General features: G+C 45.4%; 2 protein-coding genes across 2 annotated transcripts; both read left to right on the top strand.

Moving 5' to 3' along the window:
• Positions 1-1,819: 1,819 nt before the first annotated feature.
• Positions 1,820-12,970, top strand: LOC149372486 (iripin-1-like). The gene is made up of 3 exons (XM_089586470.1): positions 1,820-1,983; positions 9,723-10,600; positions 11,656-12,970. Exons 2-3 carry the CDS (start codon positions 9,732-9,734, stop codon positions 11,975-11,977), a joined length of 1,191 nt encoding a protein of 396 aa, XP_089442596.1. The 5' UTR covers positions 1,820-1,983; positions 9,723-9,731; the 3' UTR covers positions 11,978-12,970.
• Positions 12,971-15,973: 3,003 nt separating this feature from the next.
• Positions 15,974-22,977, top strand: LOC149372485 (iripin-1-like). Its single transcript, XM_089566982.1, has 3 exons — positions 15,974-16,167; positions 17,784-18,649; positions 21,634-22,977. The coding sequence occupies exons 2-3, from the start codon at positions 17,793-17,795 to the stop codon at positions 21,947-21,949; spliced, it is 1,173 nt and encodes a 390-aa protein (XP_089423108.1). The 5' UTR covers positions 15,974-16,167; positions 17,784-17,792; the 3' UTR covers positions 21,950-22,977.
• Positions 22,978-23,621: the final 644 nt, after the last annotated feature.

Raw genomic sequence — 23,621 nt, 5'->3', positions numbered from 1 at the left:
TTTCCGGCGCAGTGAAAATTTTGTGGCCAGAAGGCAAACATACCTTATGGTATGGACTTATCAGGAAAATAACAGTATTGACATAATAAATCAGCGAACGTGGGAGGGCTCGGAGACGGCCCTGTCCAGCTCGGACCTCGAGGAACAACGAGCTGGCGTCGCCAGAGCACGGGCAGCGGCTTTTACCAACGGTATCCCGGATAGGGACCCGATCAGCCTTCCCTTAATCTAAGTCACTTAAATAAAAGTTTTCATCATCATCAACTTGCAGCTTGTCATCGTCCCCATGCGCTGTTTAGCCAAGTTATCATTTTTTCCTCTATTTTTTTTCAGAAAGGCAGGTCGCCGCTATGCTGCCAGTGGCGCTGCCACCTGGAGCGCTGCGGCCGACAAAAGCAGTTGATAGTATCTGCGATAGATGTCACCAGTTTTATTTCATTCATAGTTTTTTAAACCAGCTGAGTGCTCTCAACTGTATTTCTAACGAAATCTATGCCTCTTGGCTAATGTCACGCTCATTATCCTTACTGCACGTCGCCTAGGTGGCGCAGCAGTCGTCGGTGCCGTTGAGTTTCATAGTTCGTATACTAACTGTATATAATGTCCGCGATGTCAGAGTTCACAGACACCATCTAGCACGACAAAACAGGACTACCAAGCGGAAATGTTATGCTCTAAATTTTTCAACTCTTTCACACCATCATAGCCGGGTATACAGTTACATGGGAAGGGAGCTGTCAATTTACACAAACCAAATATAGCCAACAAAAGTCAGTATACTTCCTCTTTAACCTAGAAGTTTTTCCATAAAAAAAGTACGCCTTTTGAAAATGAAAATCGGGAGATAAATATAACTTTTTTTTAAGCAGTCTAATAAGCGCATGCAAATTCGATTGCAGAAGAAACCGACGACCTGCAGCCCTATGCACAGTAAAAGAGGAAGAGAAGAGAACTGACTCAAAAAGATTATTTTTCTAATTCTAACTCAAAAAGCCTATTTTTAAAACTTCAGTAAAGTCTTAGGTCAAACACCCTGTATATAGGCATCATGCTGCTATGAAGCGAACGTCTGAAATTGCACGTCAGACAGGCTGCAAAGCGCCTAAACAAGCGAATCACGTGATATCCTCTCTTTGTCGCATATGAAATTCTCGACCGGAAATCTTTCTGAAGGGTTCCGTTGCAGACACAACGCAACAGCGTCGAGTTTTCCACACGATAAAGCCAAAATTTCCTGTCTGCGAGCTCAATATCAACTTGCCTGCAACACGTGTGTCAAAGTTGCGACCCTATAATACCGAATACAAGTGGGTCACGCTCACCCACTACCACCCTAGACCGCCTGTGTTATGTGCTGTAAGCGGTGACAGTAAAGTGAAGAGGAAAATGGATTTCATATTTTTCAAAGCACAGCGTACGCCAGGCGGGAAAACATACTCGAGGTGGGCATGGTCGGCCAAGTTTAACGTCTCCAAAGTGGGCTAACGTCTACGGCGGCGTTTTATTTCAAGCAATAATTAAACAATCACCGCGCCTTTCCTTTCATCATAACCTCACATTGCCTAACCCAACCCAACATAACCTAAGTCCGAACACGATTCAAGCAAATACAGTGTGGCTGCTGACGTCGTTTCTCACCACTTGAGATGAACACACAAGGGGACGTTGTTCCACGATAGCAAGTTAAAAACAGGCCACAGAGATAATGCGAAGCCCTTCTTCCCAGCCGCCTTCTTATATTACCCTTGGAACGAAGAGATAGAACGCGGCGGAGAGCGCCAGATGATTTCCACGCGCATGTCTTCATCTGTGACCCATTACCAGTTTCTGACGGCGAGTATAAAGCTCGTCTCAACAGCTCTTGGCAAACAATAACCTGTTGATTCTGCCAGACGTGTTCTGTTCGAGACGAGCGCCAGTCTACAAAATCGTTGTGCGCGCTGTCATCTCCTTCTGATTATCTGGAAAGCTGAACGTCTCCAGGTACGTACTCTTCAAAGCGCCGCTCTTTACGTTAAATTCGCTAAAAACGCACGAGGGTTCCTGACACTGCTTGTTAATGAACGTATTGACGACAGCCGATGTAGAGCGCTTTGACACCGTGTTTACCGAAAGTCATTTGTCATTTACCGAGAGTCATGTATCACATATGTGTCACACGTCTGTACGCGTATATTCTGCTGAATGTGCTTTTTCATATTCGTTTTTAATAACTTGTTGCTCGACTGCTGTGCCTGTTCTGCCCTCTCTACGCGCACGCTCGCTGTTTACTTTTTGTATGCCTTGTACGACCGCATGAACAAACAGCTGGTAGCAGCGCTCGTGAACGTCTTATGTATACTCTCTTTTGTCCCTCGTCCGCTTGTTGCGCTGACTTCTTCACAACTACTGCTATCACGTTCTCCACAAGTAATGTAATTAAGTGGTGGTTTTCTTCCTGCTAGAAGTTACGATGAACGAATGGACGATAGAAACGTAAATGCTTTGGCTGTTTTCCAAAACGCGATTTCGAGCATAAGATTGTTCCATAGCAGCTTGAAGTGTGCTGCAATTACGTTTACGGGGACCGCCAATTTGTTAGAACTGAAGTATACTTTGGACGAATTAATTTCATATTTTACGAAATTACACTTTTAGTACACTCCCAACATGCTAACACCGCATATGTATGTTTTCACTCATTTAAAACGTGCTAATAGCATGCATAGGTGTCGTATTTTGTATAAAGTTTAAGAATATATTTCGAACACCGGGAAAGAAATTCCAGAAACCTATTTCCTACATAATTTGAGAGCATTCATGCATACAAAATATGTTTAAAATACAATATAAATATCCCGCCGTATATTCCAAAACGTATTCATTTTCACTACGGAAAAGGCCGCCGCTACGCTTTACTGATGTTGGCTTCCTCGCATGAGAGCTACGTGGCGTAGAAAATGAGTACATGGGACCACCCTCAACTGCACCCTACGTTCAAGTCAACCCGGGGCTTTTCAGTGCTGGGGCTGCCAGCAGGTGCTCAATGCTGCTCGGCCGACCTGTCTCCGAGAGCCAGAAGTAATCGAAGAGCGTGTTAGGAGAAGCGCCACTGGCAGTGCCGCGGTGCACCATTCGATACACCGAACAACCGTCGATATTATAGTTTCACACACCCCGCGACTTTCGTACACATTACACGGGAATTTCAAGGGGATATCTCTATGTTCGATGTAGGCTCCTCTGTAATCCTGCCCCGTCTGCAATCATGGCTCGTCTGTATATCTCGTCTGTAATGTGACTGAATCAACGCGCTTGATGACAGGAGGTGCTGTCAGGTGCAGCTGTCGGATGTTCTACCTGCGTTGCCCGACACTGCCACTGGGACTCGCAACCTTCGTGCTTAAATTCAAAGTTCCTCTTCCAGTGAACAAACATGCTTCGCCAGAAGAACCCTGCGCTTACCGATTCCCTTCGATGCGAACAGAAGTCGTTATTTTATTTTATCAAGGTCAAGCTCTCCCGTTTCTACTACACTGCAACCATGGCGCGCAGCTCACGTCAAGTATGCGTGCTTGTCGGCAGCCGAGTTTCCCGCTTAAATTGCAGTTCATATAACTGGCTTTCACCAGTAAGAAAAAAAAAATCAGGAGGTATGGTAGGATGGGTTATACTTCTCACAGCGGCACATGAGCTAGGAAAGGCGCGACATTGGAGAGCTCCGAATTAATTTCGACCGACTGGGGATCTCTAACGTGCACTGACATCCACAGCACACGGGTGCCTTTTCCCTTTCTCCGTGGTCGAGATTCGAACTCGCCACTTTGGGCTCAGCAGCCAAACTTCGTATCCACTATGGCACAGTGCTGCGTTACTAAGAAAAAAGAGTTACAGAGGTGCTCCAGTGCAGCTCGAGCCACGGGAAGAAGATTGGGGGGAAGGGGGGGGGGGGGGGGGGGGGCGTTATTTCCAGTGACTGCTAACAGTTGCTGCTAACACTTTCTGTGAGTGGGCTACAAAGGGTATGATATCAAATATATATCTCTGCGTCATCAGCCAACGATCTCGCTTAGAGCAGTATTGCAGTTTGTTTACTGCGATGAATATATTGTAAATTAATCTGTTGGTTAATGCGGTGTACGCTGAAAATAAAGGATTAAAACAAATGCGCGACCAGGTCTTTCGTTAGGAACGCCCGGCTAGGGTACTTACCCTCGCGCAGCGCGTTCGACCGACGGCCTGCAAGATACGCGCAGATAGATAGCCATAGCTATAACTAGATATATAGGTAAAATCCTGAGGCCATACCATTCCTAGCGCACTCCCAGTTAACAGCGCCCCTACTGCGGCCGCCGCTGAGAATCATTGCTCCCGATGCAACGTCGGCGCTCTCAGTCGGCACATTAGCCTGTATATTCTAGATATTGCTTTAACTGCCCTGAAATTGAAGATGGAGTTGCCTCCAGTAAATAACGGGCCAAAAAATCAAAGCATATGGAGCGTAAAAACTGTTCGTGACTGGCTTGCACCGGCCACTTCGATAATCGCAACAGCGTTCCGTCCGATAGCAAACATGCCAGCGTTTCAAGTAAAGTTGTAACGTAAGGATATCGTAGAGGACTTAGCCCTTATTTGCAGGCGCAAGCGGTAGTTTCTGCTTTTTGGGCCAACATATTGTGATACTGTTCGTAATCGACAGCGATACTAAAGCCGGCCTTGCAGCTTTGATAACCACTGTGATACCAATTCTCATTCTCAGCTTAAAGTCGCTCACTCAGCGGCACTACACTCTAAACACGGTAACCTTTGGGTAACCTTTGTAAAGGTGCACATTTTCACATTGAAGTATACCTATAATTTAAAGGTTACAAAATGTAACCTTTCCACTTATAACCTTTCTAAAAGTTACAAATGGTAAACGTTACTTCTTTTTACGCATAGGTTACGCGACTTTTTTAGCGCTGTAACCTTTACAAAGGTATACATCATTGAGTCAGCCATAGGTTACATGCTCCAAAATGTGTAACCTTTGTAAGCCGCAATGGCTGGCCTAAAAATGGCAAAAATATCGTTCCAACTTGCTGAAGGTGATGCAATACAGAGCTCTGCTGGATTTCAATTTGAATGGAATAAAAATTGGCCAAACAAGTGAATGGGTTAGAAAGGAGAAAAATGTCAAATATCGGCATATGATAGGCAAATTTTTAATTGACTCCAACATCTTCAAGACTATACAGGAAATACAAAACAACAAAACTTCCCAAATATTGTCTACATTGAAGAAAAACTAAGGAATGCAACAGATGCCAGTATGTTCAAGCCACCATTTTTGTAAACTTTTTGCCAAAAAATATATCACAATAGATGGGCATGCAAGGCACTAAAATATGGACCCATATTACAGTATTACTGTTGGCATGCGACACAGAACCAAGTTGAACAAGCAACTCAATAAAGCATGCTCAGATGAAGTCCCGCTTCGAATAGAGCTTGGCTACAGCATATCACTCTTATTGCAATGTAAATAAAAACATAGGCACTGTAATTGTAGTACCAAAAAGAACAAAATAAAAGCTCTATTATTCAAGACCAAGTGCCAAGTCAACTTGACATTGTGTGAGGGATACAACAGACACATAATATGAATGTCAAAAATATCAGAGAAGCCAATATTTTGATCACACATTTTACTACACCTCTTAAAAGAAAGATTAAAATCACTATACAATAAAAGATCAAGAAAGGTGGTCCAAGCAGTGCAGATAACATAAGTTCTTTTAAAACTTTCGGCCACATACAAACACAAACAACAATCAATCGATTTAAACACCTTGGCTAAACAGCAACCAGAGATATACATGTACCTAACAGCTTTCAGAGGTACACATCATCAGCAAATTCAGCACAACTTGCCTAGATCATATAAACAAAAGCCCTTTGTGACTCCTCCAGTCACTTCAGTAACAAAGATGCACAATCGCATGCCCAATAACTTGCAACATTAACAGTGCTATAAGCCTGACAACACTCGCATAAGTATATCAACTTGTGTGCTGCAGTTAAAAAAAAAACTTGCTCAATTTAGGTGTAGAAAATATATTTCAACATATTAGAAAGTGAAGAATTAAAACACATTTCTTTCCAGAAAATTACAACAAATTATTCTTTTTCAAGAGCATGAACAAGCTCTTAAGTTGGTTCGTCAGTAGTCCACGTGGCACTGAAGTGTCTGGCAGGGCAATCTTCTGCAGCAGGATGAGTATGGCGGGAAATGCCGGTGGATAGTCGAGGTTTTTTATGTAATATGTCACCAGGCAAAAGATGAGGGCACGCTCTAGGTTGCCGTTGCTGATCGAGATCACTTCTTTACTACTTCCAGCGTAAACACTCAGCACAGGTGTATACATGAGGTGCAGTCACTTGCAACTCTTCAGGCAGTGGGATCTGTGGAATGTTAAATTAGAGCCAGTGAGCAACCATTCATACTTAAAGCATGGCTGATATTCTCACCAGAGTGAAACATGGTATACAAAGAACACCGCAGTGCCTACCGCATTGCAGCGCCGCTGCTGTGATTGCTGCGCTGTTGCTTCCGCAATTCACTCAGGATGGCCATTGGTCAAACCACAGCCAATTTTTTTTAATGGGCCCAGTTGTATTACCAAAATCGTATGGCGCACCGATCAATTGATAATCAATGAAACGACGTGCAAATTTCCAAAATTCAGATTTAAAACAAAAGTACCGCTTCATAGTGAAAACAGCGCAGGAAAACGAGACGAGCAAAGAAAGACACAACACATCGTCTCGTTTTCCCGCGCTGTTTTCAATATATGAATCAATACTGTTAGAGATGACCAGAACGGGAGGGGCAGCGAGTAAGAACACTCGACGCTCACACAAATTTGTGCGAATAAAAAACGGATATATTGCAGTTACAACTTAATTCTTGTTAGCGCACTTCAATAGGGCTCGCACTGTCTTACGCACGTCCGCTGAGATCGCTCGCAAATCACACACTCTGCGCTGCGCTTCCCGTCGCCAAAGTTAATGAGTCGCGACGCGCCGCACTCGCGAAAAATAACCATCACAAACACAAACATCAATCCAGACGGCGCCGGGAAGAGAGGAAAGAGGATAGGCAGGCAATGCGGTAGGCACTGGGACCGACCGGCGCACCGAGCCAGATTCACGTGATCGCCACTCGAGTCGGAGGCGACTGCCGCCGCCTGGGCGGGAGCATAGCGCCGATGTGGAATTGCGTCATAAAATCGTTTACAATACCAACTCGCCCAAATCGCATCCTTCATTAAAATGTACCGTCGTGCGTTTTACGCATGCTCTTTAGTACGTATGCAAAAAAAACACAAAAAAAACGCGCGCACACGCATGCAAACGATCAAGAATTAGCGCTGGATTACCCCAGTATTATCGCACCTAATGACCTCAAACGACATACGGCAACAATATTCTAAAACAAATATTCTGGATGACGAAACTTTTGGCACGAAACCCCGCGCAATAGGTGAATGAGACACTCAAACTACTGAACCACATTTCGCTTCGAAGTGCACTCAACGAGGCTTGGGAATGAAGCTGCTCTGGCAAAGAAAGAAAATACGCACTTTGACAAGCATGAAATAAATGACTTTGCAGGTCGCTATTCTGGATATGGTAAAAAAAAAGGCCACTCACCCAATTCCGCCATTCTTCCATGAACCCCGGGAACGTGATTGCAGTAGTCGCAACGAATAGCGCCGGACGCGGAGCTGTCCGCCGAGCACACAACGACGTAGCGTCTACAGTCACATTGAGGTTCGTTGCAGCTGCTGCGCAGCGTACCCCACAGGTCTCTGCTGCTTAGCGGCATTACCCCAAACAAACCACTTCAGGAACGCCACCAAAAGACGGCGTGGTTCACGAACGGTTCCAGCTCTCGGTTCCAACGGTTCCAAGAACAAAGCAGCCTCCGCAACGCTGCAACGTCCGAGCCTTCCCGCCGTCCAGACTTGCCGGCGTGCAACGATGCCAAGCGTTTGAAACAGAAGCGCCGCTTTTCATTGGGTGAAGCGCCGGCCATGTGCGCATGCGCGTCTCACGCATGGAGCGGCCGTCATGCCATATTTTGAGTAGTTCTTTGCCAATTACTCGTTTCGTATAGGCGCCGCCGTTTGTACCGTGGGCGCATCACGTTTGCATTTGTGATATATATTTTCCACCAGAACTGATACATTGGAAGTGTATGAAGAGAGCCACATGAAGGGAAATCGAATCGCGCACTCGGCGGCCCGCAAATGCGGTTACGTCCGCTGTCGCCTTTCCAGGCGCTCCCCTTCCATATGACTGCTTTTTTTAATACTAATTGCGACCGTTGCTATCGCGTATCGGTTCGAGGAAGATGAGAAATAGGCTCTATCCGAGTCATAGAGAAATTACACGGAATTTGAAAGATTTGTTTATTGACGTTTATTCGCGCAATAAAATCGGTACAGAACATGCTTAGACAAGTAGCACGTTGGGTTTCTTTGCAAAACTCATGTTCTTCCTCCTCCTCCTCCTCCTCATGGATAGGAATCGAAAATTCAAGATGTCTTCTCATATACAGCCGCAAAATACTGCATTTGCATTGCATTCGCAGCCTCCTTTGGTAAATGTGAAGGCAGATATCTGATAACGCGCGATTCAATGTGGCTGCGACCTAAAACAGCAGTATCGACCTCATGCGATAGCTTACGTTGATGTCTCCCCCTTGCGATCGAAACCGCAGCCCCATTGCATCCGAAAAGCACATTCCCGCACATAAAGCAGCATACGTCCTCTATGTGCATATCTCCTGGCTTGACGACGCATATAGGTTACCGTGCTGCGCAAAGGTTACAGCTCAAAGGTTACTTGGCAATTTTTTCATCGTAACCTTTGAGACGGTTGACTTTTGACCGTTGTAACCTTTGGGCTCCACAAAAATAAAGAAAACGTAATGAAAACATAAAAAAACATCAATTGTAACCTTTGTGATAAAAGTTACTCACGTCCAAAAGTTATGTTATAGGTTACTGTGTTTAGAGTGTACTAAGCGAAATTGCCCAACAGCGGCGATGCAGTAAACCCGCCTTATTAAAGAAAACACCCCGTTTAAAACCAAGAAGGCACTAAAATCGGTAACGGTTATTTCGGTACATGAACAAGCGTTTGGTACCTCTGTGAGGTGTTTGTCTTAAGTAATGTGACATGTCGTAGTTTGCTGCCTCATATACAGCGAAACATAAAATTATAACAAGTAAATAAGGTTGCTTTCAATGAAACCTAGAATTTGCGTACTTTAGCGCTCCGGGTGCTAGTGTTTCGCGCCTACAAGGCTTATAGCAGCAAAGTAGTGGACCCTCGTGGCCATTACAGATTACAGGCAACCATTTGCGCCGACACTTGCTCATGGAGAGTGTCGATATTTTTGGGACCGTAGAATTTCAGTGGAAATGGAAGTTGGAAAATGGCGACAAATTCGTTATTAACCTTCGCTCAGCAACAATGAAAAAAGACGAACGGGAAATGGAGCGTCTGTACAATATGTGTATTCTCCGGCGGCCCTTGAAAGCTCGTGCCTAACAATTCAAACGAATTAATCATTTATAGCAGTGAGTTCGCGCTGTAGATGCCGCGTTAGATTACAATTGATAACCACTCTAGAACTTGAAACATTAGCAGGTACTTTCTTGAGTTCACGATGCTTTTCGTTTTTCGTGCAGCGACCAACCATGAGGTCAGCCATCTGCCTGGCCATCTGCCTGGCATGGGTCTTAGCGCTCTGCGTCGCCCAAGAGGAGCACAAGATGACCGATGCCAACAACGACTTCTGCTTTCGGCTTCTTCACAAGATCCAGACCTCGTCCGATGAGAATACGTTTTTCTCGCCGTATAGTGTGTCAACAGCAATGGCTATGGCATACGTTGGCGCCAGAGGCGAGACGCAGCAAGATCTGCACGAGACTCTGGGTTACACGTCTGCGGGCCTGATGTCCGACCACGTACCCAGCGCCCACGCACAGCACAGGCTTCTTTTGCAAGCACCTTCTAACTCAACCATCCGGGTCGCCAACGCAGTGGTCGTTAAAAATGAATACTCCTTGATAACCGAATATCTGGAATTACTGAGGCAGTCCTTTGAGGCCGAAATCAACTCTGCTGCTTTAAGTGATCAACAGTCCTTGAATAGCATCAACGACTGGGTAAAGAACAAGACGGGGGGCAAAATTGATAAGTTGCTCAACGGACCTCTTCCAGCAGACGCGAAGTTGGTCCTCCTCAACGCTATCTACTTTAAAGGCCTGTGGAAAGCGCGCTTCCAGGTGGCAGCAACGTCGAAGGCACCATTTTTCAATGCAGGAACACACAGTGTGGAAGTGGACACGATGCGTGCGAAGCTCCGCGCGGGTTACGCACGCGACAATGACGCAAACACGGATGTACTTGATCTTCCCTATGCCGGGCTCGATTACAGCATGACCATTTTACTACCCCGCGAGAGAACAGGTGCAGATGCACTCAGGCGGAATCTTACGTGGCCAGTCTTCCAGCGCCTTCTGTCCAAACTGACTAACAGAGACGTTGACGTGAAGCTGCCAAAGTAAGTAGTATTTCTGTTCCGGCCGTTTGTGCTCCGTATTTTCTCCGCAAAATCAGATTTCCCGGAGTAATGTCATTTGTGAAATGCGAAGCAAAAGGAAGCTCCATTTATACATGTAAAGAAAACGTACACTCTATATGGACCGACAGTTTACAAGACTAGTTTTCGGTTTAATACAGACAATGTTTTTAGTGTATCTGAAAAAAAAATATAGTAACCAGCGATCTAACCACGACCGTATAAAGCGAGAGAAAAATGCTCATTCCATCGCCTACTACGGCAGCGCGCGACCCTAGATACATCACATGACTGTTCTGTAGGTATCGCTCTTCCATGTAATAGCACTGCATGTTACCCCCAACTCGGCGCCTCCTACACACCGTGAAAACAGGAATAATTGTCAGAATGTGCGAAAAAACATTATAGCAGACAATCCCATGGTCCAGAGGTTTAATTTCAGCATGAAATGTGCCGCTGTAGAGGTGCTGCGCATTCTACGATAGCTTATAGAAGTTGGAAGCCACACGGGTACTGGACAAATCCTTTGGCTGCTTGTCGTGCCTCCTCTTGCACCCACTTCTATTATTCCACACTGGGCAGAGCGCATAGTCTCCCAAGCCGCGTTTACAAGAATGCGACAGCAGCGTTTCGTATCAACTTTCTGGCGTGTCGCGCTCATGTAAACGGGAAAAATGCGCCAGGGGAGCGTGTCACGCTCATCAACCAGGCAGGGATAGCTCTAGAAGGGCAAGTTGATGCCCTTCTTGAAAGTTTAAAGTAAGACAGTATTCTTCAGTAGTTTTATCGCAGACGCATGGTGCAACTTGCGTACCCGTGCTACGCCAACTCCTTTCGTAAAAGAATCTACTTCCCCAATGAGCGGAAACCCAGCAAGCTTGACCGTGTGTTAATGCCTGCCATGCGCTGCTCGTTACACAACCAGTTTTACGAGCAGTGCGTTGCGGGCGTTTCTCATTACCTATAGTGGAAAGGAATCATTGCAGCTCTCAACCTGGGAATTGTGGTACTATACCGCCATTTCTATCCCAACCCAGGTTCAAGCTGGAAAGAGCATACACGCTGAAAGGACCGCTGTCAGAGCTCGGAGTCTCGAAGGCTTTTGACCAGAGTCAGGCCGACTTTTCGGGAATCACAGGTACCCCCGATCTGTTCATCACCGACGTCGTGCACAAGGCCGTGGTCGAGGTGAACGAAGAAGGCAGCGAAGCAGCTGCCGTCACAGCCGTGATCTTCGCCACAAGAAGCGGTTCCAGGATCGGACCTGTGCCGTTTGTGGTGGACCACCCGTTCCTGTTCTTCATCCGCAACCGTAGCACGGGAGACGTGCTCTTTGCGGGCCAAGTGAACCTCCTTTAGCTCGGTGATAAAAAAAAAAAAACTTTTTCACTTGTTCTTCTGCTCTGGGGTGAACATGGACCTAGATGATGGCCGGAAACCGAAGCTCATTTTGTTGCATTTCTTCGGTATACTGCAAACATGCTTCAACCTGTGGAAGCTATCCTCACCTTTATCATCAGGACTAGAACTAAGGTATTCAGCAACTCCTGCACTAAAGAATGCTTTTCATTTATAAAGTGGCTGAAAATCACAGTAGCCCGAATAAATTAACCATTTTAATAACTGAAAGTTATTAAAATGGCTAACCGATACACCTGCGAAGCTAATTTATCCAAAAAGAAACCATTTAACACACCGCGTGAGTCTGTTAGCTATCCAAGAATCACTTGCTTGTTCTTTCTTGATTCATAGAGGACCGAACAGGCCAACGAAGGCTTAGAAACTCTCTTTGGATTTCCGTATTTCTAATGCATTCTGCTATTCTCAAGCTGTCTACAACCTCAGTTATCTATCTTCCAATCTTTCAAAGCATCCTCTTTTTAGGTGCGAACTGCAAAGAGATTTTTTCCGCCTTCCCTGTGTGACGTGTTGTGTTCAAAGTATTCAATATTTAATTCTCCTTTTTGATGTTACGCAGTGTCATGGAAGAGAGTGGGGGCTGAAAAGTGAATTCTGCGTAACGTAGCTTATTGGGACACCAGCAACTGCTTCATAAAATGTTTGCCCTACGTTGACGCTGGTTCCTAAATGGGACTTAAAAATCGAACATCGTTTTTCCAGCCACTATATTCAAAACCCTATCATTAAGACCAAACCGGACTCCTTCATCATCGTGATTACCATGACCCTCGGTTGCGAATGAATGGCGGTCTGCCCTAGCTGCGGCGATCTGCAGTATAAAACACGCCCTTGAAGCCATCGCGGTTTGCTCGCCCACGCGGATGGCGATGGCGATATCTGTATGTCATTTTTATTTGTTGCCTTTTCTTGACTAAAGCAGTTCCACTTTCAGTGAAAATAAAGCACCTGCTTTTGTGATTTGAACGAAATAATCTATCAATGCAAGTCAACTTTAATTTGTGCTCAGCGCCTCTTGTCCTAAAAGCGACTTTTTGGCGCAGCTTTGCACACGGCGGTCACTCACAAGGACAGCATAAAGATGCTATAGATTCAGGGTCTCTTCATCCCTGAAGATCCATGGAGTGTGAGCGGTTGATGCCTGCCAATGTCACTACACTAACGTGGAAAAATATTTTCACAAAGTAACATGTACCATTCGAGTCTGAATTCTCGTTAAGTGTAGTAAGCTGGACTAGTTGGCTGCTAGTACTATTTTGAAACATTCCATCGGCTTAAAAGACACGGACGAAGGTAGAGGAGACAGGGCGAACGCCGAATTCTTAAGAATGTAAAGAGTGTAACCAATTCTTGCCTAAGAGGTTCCCACCGAAGCTTCCAGGACTAGAGCCCGGCCGTTGTTGCAGCGTGACTGTGTTGGCGCTGCTAAACGCCATGTGCCAAGTCTCTCTACAAAGAAATGTTTAGTCATGCCCAATCTGATACGACGATGATGTGCTAGCTCTTTACTCAAACTATTCAAGATATTCTTGTAGATCTTTCTCATTGATGACAATATCGGGAGCCCAATTCGAGGTTTCACCATTAATTTATATTTTAAATTGGCAAAGATAGTTAGGCCAGAGCCGGCAGCTGCACCATGCTGTGTTAAAACTTCGTGGCGCCCCAGTAATACGACTACGTCGCCTGGAGTTTGTATACTCCACTGCATAAATAGCACTAAAAATGCATTACAGAGCAATACTTTGTCACTCCTTTGTAGGAGAAACTTCAGACGCCTCAACTTTTTTCCCTTGCATCCAGCCACTGTCCCCTTGCATGGATTAACAACGCCACATCAACTTCTCTTCTGATGTTTTGAGAAAGACAGGCTGTCACCATGCTGCCAGTGCCGCTGCCATCGGGAGCGCTGGTGGCGGCAAAAGTGGTTTGCTGGTGCCACTGATAAATATCACGAGTTTCATGTCAGTGCTCTCAGATGAATATTTAACAAGATCTATGCATCCTGGACAATGTCACGATCAATACTATTACTGCACTTCGCCTAGGGAGGCGGAGCAGTCGTCCTGGACATAGAGGTGCATTGTTCGTATGTACGCGATGTCATAAGTTGCACACACCGAGAAAACGAGACTACCATATAGAAAAGTTAGGCTCTAAATTTTTTGACTGTGTTTCTCAACCCCACAGCCGGGTATCGGCTTATTTCGGCAATAAGATTTCGATGAGCGCAAAAGAAATATTGCAGATAAAAGTCACTAGACTGCCCATTTAACTGATCAGTTAGTGCATAAAAACCGTGCCCCTTTTGAGAATCAAAGTGCAATGAGCAAATGCAAATTCGATTGCAAAAGAAACCGACGACCTGTAGCCCTATGCATACTAGGGCTGAACGCCTGTTCGAACGTCTCGTAACATAAAGCAACAAATGCGCTAAAATCACCCGACACAGACACTGCAATGCTGTGAAGGAATTCGGCAGCTTCCTCAAATGGCTGCGAACGTTGTCTTCAAGACAAAGCCCCTTATCAACTACAAGCGAGGGCGACTTTTTTCTAATTATGGGCTCACACTACACACCCAACTTCAGCACTCCGTCACGAATTTTGCCTCGCTTGGCCGCGCCTAGTTGAGTCAAAGCCGGCCGACTGCGTCGCCGAATTTCGCCGCATCACATGAAGCATAGTGCATGCTTAAGCACCTCGATCAGCTTCGGGTTTAATGCGTTTCATTGCGTCATTTGCTTGCGAGGCGTCGCTGAACAGAGCATTGGTCAGCCTTGAAGATCGCCGGTGCCAACCAGGCCGGGGCAACATAGCAGTTAGGAGGATTAACAGAAATCTAGAAGCATGATTCCTGCTTCAAAAATGTTTGCTCCCTGATTCGTCCCGTGTGAAGAGAAATTGCCATTTTGACATAGAAGCCCATTGTGTCTACGTTCATCATCTGTACTAATGGCAGGAGCGTGACTACCCCAGCCACACATGTCTCTGCCTTTCCATTTTAAGTGATGTACTGTTCTTTGGTTTTCCTCGCACAACTGCCACAACTTGTACCGTCTTAAGGGGCTTGTTCAGCACCTAATGCTCTCTGGAGCGCTCGACGCAATGCCATGCATCACTGCGTATTTGAACGAACAATAAAAAATACCAAAAAATTATCTCTTAGAAAAAAAAAGTACGCATGCCGTTAGAACTTTCCTACTCTCCTTGAATCCTTAGAGCTTCTTTTGGAGCGAATTAGTACATAATGATTTAGTAAAGAATAATAGCGCAAACACAGACAACCACAGGGAGACGGCAAAGATACTCAAGGGCTATCATAAGTCCTTAAGCGAATATCCTGAAATTCCATCATTAGTCCTTGAGAGCCTGAACGAGCAGCATCTTTGTTGGAGGCAAGAAAAAAATTAAAACAATCAAAGAAAACACCCAGTGCATAATTCTCGGTACCCCTAGTTAAATATAAGTCAGGTTATGTGTGGGCTAGAATTTCCCGTACAAAACTGGTAGAATAGACGGATATTGGTTTCCGAGGGTCAGTCAGAAGCACTATACTTACAGGGCTTGGTTATTTATAATAGCCATTATTATAACCATTTCCAGATCACTCACACTTCCTCACTATATAAATGCGTGGGATTTTCAGACAAGACGTCAGCTACAGTAGTGCGTCATTCGCTCGCATTTTCGTCACCTAACTCTCGTTTAGTTTTACCCCCCCCCCCCCCCCCCCCAGCACACGCCAATTTACTTCTTAGCTGGCGGCACGACAGCAGAGTTCGTTGCTGCAGCTTCCGACTGGAAAACACAGCGTTCCTCAGCATGCACTCGAGTATCACAAGTAGCGTCTACAGATAGCGCAACGTCTCGTCTTCCAGCGGCCGCCTCCTTCGGTTTCTGCGGGGTACAGAGATAGAGTGCGTCAGAAATTGCCAAAAGCTGTCCGCACATCTAAACGCGGCTGCCTAGTTAGTTTCACGGAGTATAAAACGTCGCGTTCGCTCGCCAAGCCTAGAATAACTCTGCCTTTCCGGCTGGGAACATAGTTACGACTTGAAGTCTATTGCGCTGACCTGATTTCTGGTGCGTCCACTGAGTCTTCTCCGCAAGACGGGTGGCCGTATACAGGTACGAGTGTGTTTTATCCTTTCAAGCGATTTATTTGAATTCAGCTATACTTGAGTGAGTGCGTCGCAGCACTTTGGGCATTGCACTGCTTTATTTATAGGTTGCCCTCAGTTTATTTTTTCCGCTCCTAACAAGATATTCTCATTCTGAGCTTACTGACTAAGACAACTAGATTTGAAAAATCTTATGTTTTGTGCGATATGCTCACGGAGGATTTTAAAGGAGGCGCAGACCAATGCTTTACTCATAGTTTGCTCCCGGTTTTTTTTCTTGCCCGCCTATCAAGATATCTATTTCGCCGCACCATTCTCATTCTGAGCTTACTTACATAGACAAACAGTATTGAAAAATAACTATGATCCGTGCGTTGCACTCTTGGGAAACGTTTAAGTACGCGCAGGCCTAGGATTGGAATGTACAAGGGCTAAGGCGATAGCGGTTTCTTCTGCTCCTCAGGCGTAGAGCCCGAGGGAAGGCGGTGTATGAGGGGCTCTGCTAGGGCTGGATTGTAACCAATTGCTACAGCTTCATGCGTTGTGCACGCGGCGTCTACCCAATGTCCAATGTCCAATGTCCAATATGTCCAATGATAAAGGTGTAATAACTTATACAGGTTTGCTTGTCTGATTAAAAGAATGTACTGGATGCACACAAAAAACCTGGAGGACTTGTAACAGTCAGCTGTGGTAAACATTGTTTCCGAGTGTTCCTTCTCGCTGTTAAACTACTCTCCGTTTTTAACAATGCAACCCTGTCAGACAGTAAACCTGTATCCCGGTTATAGCCAAAGGTAAACATTTTTCATTGCTTCTAGAATCTTTGCTGTCAATTCGCAAGGGATGAAATTCTTTGCGAATCCTGATAAATGCTGCATAGGATAACAAAAAACGGGAGCTGGTATTCGCGCACGGTTAACATGTCGATTCGGTTTCCATACTTGCAGGAAATGTAGTGGGCTTACAGCTCGAGCCAAACAACCGCCTCAATAGCAAAAGCCTCTGGTACATTAGTACGCGTTCTGAGTGATTCAGGCCCATGTGGCCTGCCACCGTATTAGCCCAGCGGTGGACAGAGAAGGAGCTGGCCAGTCACGGGCTATATATTGTCACGTGGTCACCACTTTGAAAATTCTGCCTGCCATTAACCAATGCAACTGCTAGCTACAGTCAGTGCATGCGTCGTGTCAGCTCATTACATGGGCTGCGGTTCTTTATGAACGCACGAGTTCTGTCTGCAAGACCCGTGTATTATATAGGACCCAATGCAAAGAACGCCACCGGTTATGTGCTCCGCAACGAAAGCACGCAGGCTGACTGGCTTGTAGTTGGGCTCATGGCCACTGATTGCGGCATTGGTGATGTTCCTAAGGTTATGACGTTGAGCAGGGATATTTTTATTGCGCAAATTCGCCCTTTGTAATAAATTAAAGAAAAATGTGCATGATGGTTTTGTAATGAATGCTAACAGGAATTGATGCCGTGGCCCATTGTGTCCACGCGCGTGTCTGGCGGGTTGCTTGGGTGGCAGCCCTGGCTGCGTAGCTGTAATTCGGAGTGCACCGTCAGAGGGCACCATGTAGCGCAATAGGCTCACATGCCTCCACTGTTCTCGTCCAGTTTCCAGGAATGAAGTGTGTCATCTACTTCGCGTGGCTGTGCGCCCTGTGCGCCGCACAACAGGAGCAAAAGGTGGCGAATGCCAACAACGAGTTCGGCTTTCGGCTCTTGCAGAAGATTCCGGCCTCATCTGAAGTGAACGTATTCTTTTCGCCGTACAGCGTGTCGACAGCGCTAGCCATGGCTTACGCAGGTGCCAGAGGCGAGACGCAGCAACAGTTGTACGATTCTCTGGCTTACTCTTCCGCTGGCTTGGCGCCTGACCACGTGTACAGCGCCCACGCCCAGCACACTCAAGTACTGAACTCACCTTCAAGCTCTACCCTTCTTGTCGCCAACACAGCCGTCGTTCAAGAAGGGTACAACGTACTGAGAGAGTACCTACACACGCTGAACCAGTCTTTCGGTGCAGAAGCTAGTACTGCCAACTTGGCTGATGAACAATCCCTCAGAAGTATCAACGAATGGGTGAAGAATCATACAGATGGAAAAATTGAGCAGCTTCTCAGCGAACCACTTTCTACCGACGCGAGGTTGGTGCTTTTGAACGCGATATACTTCAAGGGTCCCTGGAATACACCCTTCGACTCAGCCGCTACGTTCAAGGCTTCCTTCTTCAATGCGGGAACAGAGAGAGTGGAGGTCGACAGGATGCATGGACAGATCACGGCCGGATACGCTCGGCACGACGAGACGAATTCGGACGTCGTCGACCTGCCTTACGCCGGTCTCGATTACAGCATGACCATTGTTCGACCACGAGACCGGACTGGTGCAGACGCCTTGAGACACTCTCTTACACCGCAGGTCTTTCAGCGCTTCCTCTCCGAGCTCAGGGAAACCGTTGTCAATGTGGCGTTGCCGAAGTGAGTAGAAATTTTATATTAGGTAGAGATAAAAAGTTTTTAAAAAAGTAACTGAACTTTTCTTGAAGCTTTGAACATTTTGTGCCGGTAACGTACCGTATTTCTTGTTCGAACCAGTATGAAGTGGTCATAATTCATTAATTAAATCTGAATTACTTCTGCCATGTCGTAATTTTAGTAAAAACCTCGGTAACCTTTTTTCTTTCTACGATGTGGTCTGATTGTACGAGTAATGAGGGGTGGTTCGCCCACATGCCTATCCAAAAAGGAACGTGAATTTCTAGTCACAAGACAAAAGAGACGTCAAGTTTGAAAGCAGTTTATGATGCTCATGCACTTTAATTCCAGGTTCGCTTAGTGGGAAGACAACACATCATTCGCAGAGATCCGCCCTTTTTTCTGCTTTTCAAAAAGTGGTAACTTGTTCGCATTTTCGGAGTGTGCTAGCAAATAATAATCGATAAGATATTAATCATTGCAAAGAGGACTACGTGTAACACCTCAAATCAGTCGCGCAAATTTATCAAGAATCCAGTACCGAATTCGTTAGGCTGGTAGTCGTGGCACTCAGTACCATTAATGAAGATGAATATATAACTTTACAGCTGAATCTAATTATGATTTAGCCTATATCGACTTTATCATTCTATAGCATTATTACCGACCTAAGTTTTGGGCAGTTGTGTTTCGTCCGCGAATTCGATAGAGATGCTACAATATGGATGGTAGGTAATAGCTCAAAAAAGACGAAGGACAAGGCGCCAAAGGGACGAGCGCTATCCAAGGATAGCGCGCGTCCTTCTGATGCCTTCTCCTTCGTATTTTCTTGCGCTATTACCTACCATGCGTATCAACCAACTCGCCAGACTTTCTGGTCTGATCAGTAGAACATGGATGACTACAATTCCTGTCTATTACACGACAGCGTAAGGCTGCCGTTCTGCAGAAAACCAGGCGTCGGTGTTGCGGTTGTCGTCAGTGAAACCACCGGACTGGTCAAAAAGGTGGCTGCGTCACACGTGGAGCGGCGGATTTGAAAAGATGGTTTGGTTTGGTTTATGGGGTTTAACGTCCCAAAGCGACTAAGGCTATGAGAGACGCCGTAGTGAAGGGCTCCGGAAATTTCGACCACCTGGGGTTCTTTAACTTGCACTGACATCACCCAGTGCACGGGCCTCTAGAATTTGAAAAGAGATAAGAATATTGGAATATTGGTGATTAGAAGGTCGCAACCTGACTTAAGTGTTATTAGAATATTTAAGTATGTAAAGTAAATGAATTGCACTGAAAATGAAAATTGCGGAATTTAGTCGGTTATCGCACCCCTGACCCTTTCATTGCGAGTCAGACACACTACCGCGAGGCCACGCAACCGATTTTTTTTTCTAGATAGTATTTATTGCAGTGATGCAATGTTCTAGGTACATAAACTATTTACAAGCCATGAGGAAAACAGCGGCAAATCAACAAAATGCGTAATACGATACACCTAAGCAGCCCAGCACTCGAAAAAGGGCAGTGAAGAGCACAGCACTAAGAGTGGTTGCCACTCCGGTTTGAACTCGGTCTGGTCTTACACTCCCTTTAGGTGAACAATCATTCTACTGAAGTGGCCTTTTCCAGAAATCACAGATTAAAAATGTCGCCCCATCATGCGTGTTTTCCACAGGCTGTGTAGTCCAATTAGAAACAACATGTCTCACTGCACTGGACGGCTGTGTAGTGAGATATCGTACAGAATGCGGTGTCATTTTTTTTTTCAGTGTGCGTCGCATGATATCCGAGGAGAGTATTCCATCTTTGCAATTCATGAAACAATGTTCAATCAGTTCTGAAGCATCACAAAGGCGATACAAAGGCGACAGATACAGAGATGGCCGTTTTCTTTGACCACGTTTTAACGGGCAATGTGTCGCTGTGTAGCTGATAGAAACAATGTCTGTGCACACGGCGAGAGGTTCATTTGACGTACTCTTTTCGAAGCGTCATGTCCAAGTAAACCAAAATGCACAGAGCGGTACGTGGGCGGAGGGAAGAGCATTCAAATTAAATCCTCGTACAACTGGTTCCTCGGCACTGAAACAAGCAACCCAGGGGAGAAACAAACAATTAGGAAACGAACAGCCAAATACACCTCACGCATTAACCCCTAACAAACATGGACGCTCAGAAACGTTAGGAGACACAATAAGGGTCGGTAAAACATGGACTAAATTGACTTTCAAGAATGCACGTACCATTGGGTGTGTAGTGTTACGAAAAAACATGAAACGTGAAACTCTCTGTCGGACATATAAGTTGACCAAACCAAGGCCGCCAGCGCTTACAAACAGGAAAAGGTTATCATGCTTCATTGATTCAAAAAACGAATCCCACACAGAAGTGGCGAAAACTCTGTGAAAACGCTGGACATAAAGCCTTGTTGAATAAATAACTTGGAGTACATAATAAATTTTAGTGGCGAGAAAGAGATTACATGCAGTCGCCCTGCCAACTCGTACGGCTTGGTTAAAGCGGAGCTTTATAAGTGTTTCGTATGGCATTTCACGTAATGATTGTGCTTGTGAAAGAGGAAACAGTGTCCGTGTCTTTGTGTGCAATATCAACCACTGACGGGACCCATTAACGCTGTCGCATCATACCATTTAAGGTGGACCTCAAGTGTTCCTAATCTTTTGCTTGCCTTCAGCGCATACAGCTTCAGGCGGCGCTTTTAAACAATGGTCAGAGACGATTAAGAGCAAATACAGACCTCAGCTCGCAAAGACGTACATACACAAAAGGAATGAAAATTTAATCTCCATTTTTTGCGAAACCCTATCAAACAAACCAGAGTCTTTAGCTAGTGTCCTTGTTCTGCCTCTATGAAGCTAGGCAGCCATGCGAGGCACAGTGTAGGACCTTGACCTTCCTAAAGTTCAGCTGCTGTTGGTACAAGCTCCAGCTAATCCGGTCATGTTTTTTTTTTTCTACTTGCAACTCAGGTTCAAGATTGAAGGAGAGTACAAGCTCAAACAGCCGTTGTCGCTCCTCGGAGTCTCAAAGGCTTTCAACGAGGAAGAGGCTGATTTTTCAGGAATCAGCGGCACTCGGGACCTGTTCGTCTACGACGTCGTTCACAAAGCCGTCGTGGAGGTGAACGAGGAAGGCAGCCAGGCAGCCGGCGCCACAGGCGTCATCATCCAAACTGAGAGTGCGTTCATGGGCACGCCATTCGTGGTGAACCATCCGTTCCTGTTCTTCATCCGTAACAGGCAGACCGGAGATGTCCTGTTCGCCGGTCAAGTGAACCATCTCTAGAGGAGCCACTTTCTGCGCATGTGCTATGTGTTTTGGTATTTTTATTCGGTTTTATTCAAAGTATTTAGCGAAATCGGAACAAAATTGTGAGTTATTACTGACAATCGAAACTACCTGTAGTGCAGTGTCTTTTTAAGGCATAAATTTTTGCATTTCAATTAAAAACAGAGACACCACTCTTTCCGTCGGAGAATGCACACCTGCATGTCTCCCGCAGCTCTCTGCTAGCTCAGCGGTGTCGTTGTATATGTCTATTACTGTAATTGTGTCGGCTTTGCGGTGCTAGGAATGTTGTGCCAAATTTTTATTGGAAAATGTCCTTGGTGTTTCTTCTTTTTGATTTTTAATGGCCAGCTCTGCGTCCAGAATTCAATGCTGGCTCTCTCTGTATATTCCTTCCTTCCTTCCTTCTTTCCTTCTTACTTTCTTTCTTTCCTTCTCTCTTTCTTTCTTTCTTCCTTTCTTCCTTCCTTCTTTCTTTCTTTTTTTCTTCCTCTCTCTCTCTCTTTCTTTCTTTCTTTCTTCCTTCCTTTCCTTCTTTCTTTCTTTATTTTCACTTCAGATATTACAAAACGTTTGAAAAACGTTCCTCAACGTCTGAATGGACGTTCCTTGGAAATAAACGAGTGCAAAAACACTTCACGTGTTTTCAATATGCCGTTTCCGCCGAATATTCAATTGCATGTTTTTTGCACCGGTATCATCGCTGCAGTTCTGAAAGGACCCTTAGAGTATATCTTTAAGTAGCGTTTCGATACTTCCTCAGCCCAAAAATTCGTTGGTAGAGAGCATTACATGCATCAACAGGCGCAGATGCGGTCTTCTGCTTGGATCCGTTCGAAATTCAAGCCAACTCAGAGCAATAAATGTCGCTCCACCTTTTTCCAGAAATTGTTTTCTGAGGGATGATAAGACATCTTTCTGAGTAAAAACACGTTCTTTCTGCGCAAAAACACGTGCCTTCCCTTTCACAGTTCACTGTCAGAAGAAGCTAACAGTCTGAAAAAATAAAGTACTGAGGAGGCGATGTTTCAGAAAAGTTATAGCTTAAAAGGACCAATTGGTGAAAAAATTGACAAAATTTCGAAGCGAGAAGGGGTGTCAACGCTCGCTGCTGTTTATTTTGAATGATTCGAAAAAAAGAAGAGAGAAAGGGGAGATGATCTGCCTGATTTTCGGTACGCTATCGCCGCTTTCAAGTGCAACTGGTCGCTTTACTCATTCCACTCTTTCTATCCTCGCTTTGTATCCCGGAATACACTTTGATAAGGTAAGTAAACCCTCCTGTTTGATAGATCCCGACATAGTAACTAGCGTATAAATACAGACAGAAGAAAAACGACACGGCAGACTTACTTGTGTCTGTCTCTCTCCTTGTGCGATAGTTAGTATGTCCGGATTGTGTAAGCAACTAGCCCCATTAAAGGTGCACTGAAGAGGAATCTGAACTTGTCTTTTTGCCGCGGGAACTCGATCTACACGTTCCCAGCATTCTTAGAAACTGCGACTTATTGCCCTGTATGGTCGATTTCCCAAATTAAATCGAATTAACGGCCGGCTCCCGCCCTTTTTTTTTTTTTTGAATTCTGCCTCGTACGGTGGGCGGAGTCGACCAACGCGTGGAGTGCCTTTCACCCAGTCCCGTGGCGGCTTGCCGCTCTGCCATCGGCGT

Source organism: Amblyomma mixtum, chromosome 1 (genome assembly GCF_055824585.1).
Source record: "Amblyomma mixtum isolate Tamu chromosome 1, ASM5582458v1, whole genome shotgun sequence".
Lineage (NCBI taxonomy): Eukaryota > Metazoa > Arthropoda > Arachnida > Ixodida > Ixodidae > Amblyomma > Amblyomma mixtum.
The sequence above is the reverse complement of the archived record's forward strand: the minus strand, read 5'-3'. Positions and strand labels throughout refer to the sequence as shown.

Bases quoted from the DNA above. Each gene is read 5' to 3' on its own strand.
- LOC149372485 (XM_089566982.1), top strand. From the start codon at position 17,793: ATGAAGTGTGTCATCTACTTCGCGTGGCTGTGCGCCCTGTGCGCCGCA. The intron at 18,650-21,633 runs GTGAGTAGAAAT...CTTGCAACTCAG, and splicing joins GTCAATGTGGCGTTGCCGAA to GTTCAAGATTGAAGGAGAGT.
- LOC149372486 (XM_089586470.1), top strand. From the start codon at position 9,732: ATGAGGTCAGCCATCTGCCTGGCCATCTGCCTGGCATGGGTCTTAGCG. The intron at 10,601-11,655 runs GTAAGTAGTATT...ATCCCAACCCAG, and splicing joins GTTGACGTGAAGCTGCCAAA to GTTCAAGCTGGAAAGAGCAT.